General features: G+C 35.8%; 1 protein-coding gene across 1 annotated transcript; it reads right to left on the reverse strand.

The window, feature by feature from the left end:
* Positions 1 to 2,874: 2,874 nt before the first annotated feature.
* LOC107012997 (beta-D-glucosyl crocetin beta-1,6-glucosyltransferase-like) lies at positions 2,875 to 4,458 on the reverse strand. The gene has a single exon (XM_015212980.2). The coding sequence runs from the start codon at positions 4,341 to 4,343 to the stop codon at positions 2,982 to 2,984; it is 1,362 nt and encodes a 453-aa protein (XP_015068466.1). The 5' UTR covers positions 4,344 to 4,458; the 3' UTR covers positions 2,875 to 2,981.
* Between the last annotated feature and the right edge of the window lie 212 nt (positions 4,459 to 4,670).

Raw genomic sequence — 4,670 nt, forward strand, 5'->3', positions numbered from 1 at the left:
TTTAATTTTGTTTATTTCTTATATTATTTTTATTTCTTTTCACTTTTATCTTAGAAAAATTTAATCTATTATGTTTTAATTTTAATTATTTTAAAGAAGTTCTGTGTAATTTTTTTTTTTTGAAATAATTTAACTGTCCTTTAATTTTAAATTTTAATTTATTATGTTTTATTAATTTTCTTCACTCCGTTCAAAATTAACTTATTTTCAATTCAAGCCATTTGGAATTAAATCACAACATCATATTCATAGCATGATTATACATTCATAACTTCATCATCCATACTTCAATTGATCAACATTATCCAAGATAAGCCAACAATACTACAATAAAATATTCATGACCTTGAAGATCTTACCTATGGCCTCCAAGAAACCCTTTCAAGACTTCATCCCCAAATCAATGATATTTACCTATCAAATAAATTAACATCATCATACAATATTCAATTATGCAAGAACATACTCAATTACATCACCTCTAATCCTTGATCAACATAAATTCAAGACTTAGGGTTAAGAGAAGAGGGACATTCATGGGTCTTTAAGGAATTAGGTCAAAAACCTAATGTAATACATCAATTAATTCTTAATCATTCATAAGAAATCATTATTAATAAATTCTAGACCAAGTAAGTCAAGTTTAAAGGTGACCCACGAAATTGAGAGAAATCTAGAAATTTGGAAGAATGTTGAAATTCAATTTGAAGGAACCTCTTGGGGAAAGAAGTCCCAAGAGTGAAGATTTTTTTTAACTTATCCATCCTTAAGGATTAATGGATAAGATTTTTTTTCTTGAATCCCTAGAGCAAGCTTGATCTTGTTCGATGGAGTCTTAAAGCTTGATCTTCTTCAATGGAGTCTTAGTTGAGAGAAGTTGAGTTTTGAGTTGTGTTTTGTGAGTTTAGTTAGAATGACTTGGGGTATTGGGGTTGGGGTCTTATAGTTAGGTAACTAACTCAATAACCACCCCTCCTAACCCCTAGTTAAATAACTAACTCTTAATAAGACCCTTGACTTAAAAGTGAAACTTACTTGCCTGGCAGTGACCTACGGCCACCACCTACGGATAGTAGGTGGTGTTACGTCCTGTCCTGCAGGTTAAAGGTCTGGTCATAGAAGGGGGAAAGGAGCAGGCTTGGTTGGGAGACTAAGTCTCAACCGATTATCCTCACTTACGGGGCGTAAACCCAGTGACGGCTCGTCACTGCCCACTGTAAGTCATGCTGTTATTTGACAACTTTTTGGGTCAAATGGTTGGGTCCTCCTCAAGGACCCTTAGAGTGGTCCTTGGGGAGTCGTACCCAAACGTTTTGACCCTAAATACGAACTAATATGTATTCTAAGCATTTTTACAAGATTTAGACCTCATACGACTCTTCAAACCCCTTGCAATACCTAAAGGCACACTAGATCATTTTCACTAGTCTCCGGACGTCTTGGTCGTTCCTTGACACTAAGACTCTAATACATCTTAACCAACTTAATTTTAATAGGTTAGGTATAGAAACACCATTTTAACCTTTTTTTTTAATTTATTAGACTCCATTCAAAGCTTTAGCTTAAGTCATTGGAGGTGTAACACAGTGATCTGTGAAGCCCTCACAATGAACTCCATACATATATGTCGCCATAGCTTAAACACAAACACCATGGCTGACAACTCTAAATCATGAGTAGGGAAATTCCTCTGATAGGTCTTCAATTATATAGAAGCATAAGCAATCACCTTACCTTTCTGCATAAGCACACCACTTAATCCTGACTCTAAAAGCATCACAATAAACAGTGAAGTCCAAATCCTCCCTGGGTTAAGTCAAAACATGAATCGAAGTCAATAAGGTCTTGAGCTTTTGGAAGCCCTCCTCACACTCATTAGACCAGTGGAAACTTAAAAAAAACAAAAGTGAAAACTCACACTCTACCGAGTCAATCTAGTCAAAGGAGATGCAGTAGTGGAGAAGCTCTGCACGGATCGTCTATAATAGCCAGCAAGTCCCACACAACTCCTGATCTCAGTAACTAACGTAGCTCTGGTCCAACCCCTCACTACCTCAATTTTGGGTGGATCTACCCGAATACCTGTTAGGACCGAAAATAAGCAGGTGTAAATGCGGAAGCTAGAAAAGCAAACCTCGAAAGACCACGAGTAAGAAGACAACGAGAAATATACCAAAAGACACAAAGATTTAACGTAGTTCGGTCAATCGACCTACGTCCACAAAGGAGATGAGCAATCCACTACAAATATGAGAGTACAAAATACAGAGAGAAACAACCTCAACCAATTCACTCGGAATACATGGGAGGTTCACACAAGTGATAACGTATCCAACTTGTGATCCATAAATTCTCCCCCTAACCAAACTCTCAAAGCTCTTAAGACTACATTGTGAATGCTGATTAAGTTAGAAGGAACATTCCTCTATTTATAGAGTCCTAAACATTTTCCTACAAGAAAAAGGATTAGTCAATCCAAAATGACCAACCAAGTCATTACCACAACGAGGTTTTGCCTTTCTCTTAGCCTCACACTACGAAGTCTAAGGTGAGGACCTGTCCATCTCTCATTCTCACTCTTCAGGGTCACCTCTATTTTTATACTTAGATGGACTTTCAACTTTTCCACGGTAATTTCGTAAATCATTCATAACCTTTTGTACCATACTCCGATTGACAAATGGTTCGATATGTTGGAAACCAAATTTGATTTCTTATCATTGTGTATGGAAATCACACCTTACAGCATGATTATACATAATTTATGTCAAATCACTCGCATCTAGTTAGTTCAAAATTTTGTTTCAAATTCTTGAAATTTTCCTCCTTACGACATACATCTTAAAATGTTATTTGAAAGTAATTTACATTGGTTACCAAAAAAGATGTTAATTAAAGTTCATATTATTTGATTCTGTAAAAGAAAATTATGACAAATAAGAAGGAACGGGCAGAGTAATTTAGTAATCCAATTTTTGATACTAGCTAGAAGAATTAATGAACTTTCTGTTTTTGCATTGTTGTAATAGCACTTCAACGGCTGCATCCATTTCTTGCTCTCTTCGGGACTTCAATTTTTCACTTATTTCCTTGACTTTTTCCCTTAAATTTCTCCCTGTTTTCTCACAAATAACACTTGTGATTACTTGTGCCACATCTTCTCTGTGAACCTTCCCTTCATCATCTCTAACAATCTCAACAGCTACTCCGATTTCCACCATCCATCTTGCATTTATTGGCTGATCAATGTGCATAGGCATGGCTATTATTGGCACACCAAAATCTATGCTTTCCATTACTGAATTCCAACCACAATGACTTACAAATCCTCCCGTGCTTGGATGGCTTAAAATTCTTGGTTGTGGTGCCCATCCATCAACTACCCTTCCCCTGTTTTCAATTCTTTCAAGAAAACCTGTTGGTAGTGCTTCTTCAAGATCGACTTCTTCCCCCTTTGGAAACCTTACAACCCATATGAAATTAACATTGCTATGTTCCAATCCATAGGCTATCTCTTCCATGTCTTCCTTAGTCAAGAAATACTCACTTCCAAAGGAGACAAATACAGTTGAATGTTCTTCTTTCTTTCCTAGCCAATCGATGAGTTCGATATCCCCATCATCCTCATTCATAGGTTCTTGGATTGGAGGACCAATTGGAACGTAGTTTGCTTGGGTCAATTCATTAAGGTAATCAATGTATTTCGACTCAATTGACAATGAAGTACTCATCAACAATATAACTTGTGTAGGATCTTCAGCAAAAGGATCCCCATCATCAGGATCCTTATCTTTATAAACTTGTTCCATCATTTCTCGCATTCTTTTTTGCTCAATTTTCGTCAGATAAATAGCTGGGAAAGGAAACTCAGTCCCTGGCTTTCTCATTGGATGCATAAAGTAAGAAAGAACAGCTCCACCAAAAGTTACAAGTGTTATTGCTGGAATATTATATGAATTTGCAATTTTCTTAGCCCATACTTGCAATACATCATGGATTACCAAATCAGGTTTCAAATCTTGCAAGATTTTTGAAAATCCAGGTTTTGACATTTTTACAGCCTTTTTGAGTGTCGAGTTGAGATGAGGTGGAAGTCCATTTGTTGTATGATATTCCGGAGGAAGATTAGGCAATTCCGGTAGACGGAGTTCAACAAGCTGAATCGAAACAGAATACTTTTTCGGAATCCTTTTCTTTATAAGATTGAGATTAACCGGAGTAGAACAAAGTAAGATATCAAATCCGCGATCAGCAAGTTTTTTAGAGACAGTTAAGTAAGGAGAGATGTGTCCATGAGCCAACCATGGAAACATCAAAACTCTCAAACTAGTAGAAGTATCCATAGAAACAGATAAAGTTGTGTGTAATTTGTGGAATTGATGAGTTGGTATTAATAGACAAAAGGCTTGTAATAATATTATTAATATAATATGATATGCTTGTTAAAGACGAAAGGAAAAATGAAAAGTTTAAGTTTGTTATTTTAAAAATGAAGTCAATTTGAATCTTGCTCTTTATTTAAGAAGAATACGTCAATAGGCGGTTATATAAATGCATGTAAGGGTAAAAACTTAATTAAAAAAAATTGGTGATTTTCAGAGGTCCCAATTGGTCATTGATTTCTTCGTCATGCGTGATGAAAACGAATATATATATTCCTTGGTCTGATT

This window comes from Solanum pennellii, chromosome 3 (assembly GCF_001406875.1).
Source record: "Solanum pennellii chromosome 3, SPENNV200".
NCBI lineage: Eukaryota > Viridiplantae > Streptophyta > Magnoliopsida > Solanales > Solanaceae > Solanum > Solanum pennellii.

Coding starts and splice junctions, on each gene's coding strand:
- LOC107012997 (XM_015212980.2), bottom strand. CDS start 4,343: ATGGATACTTCTACTAGTTTGAGAGTTTTGATGTTTCCATGGTTGGCT.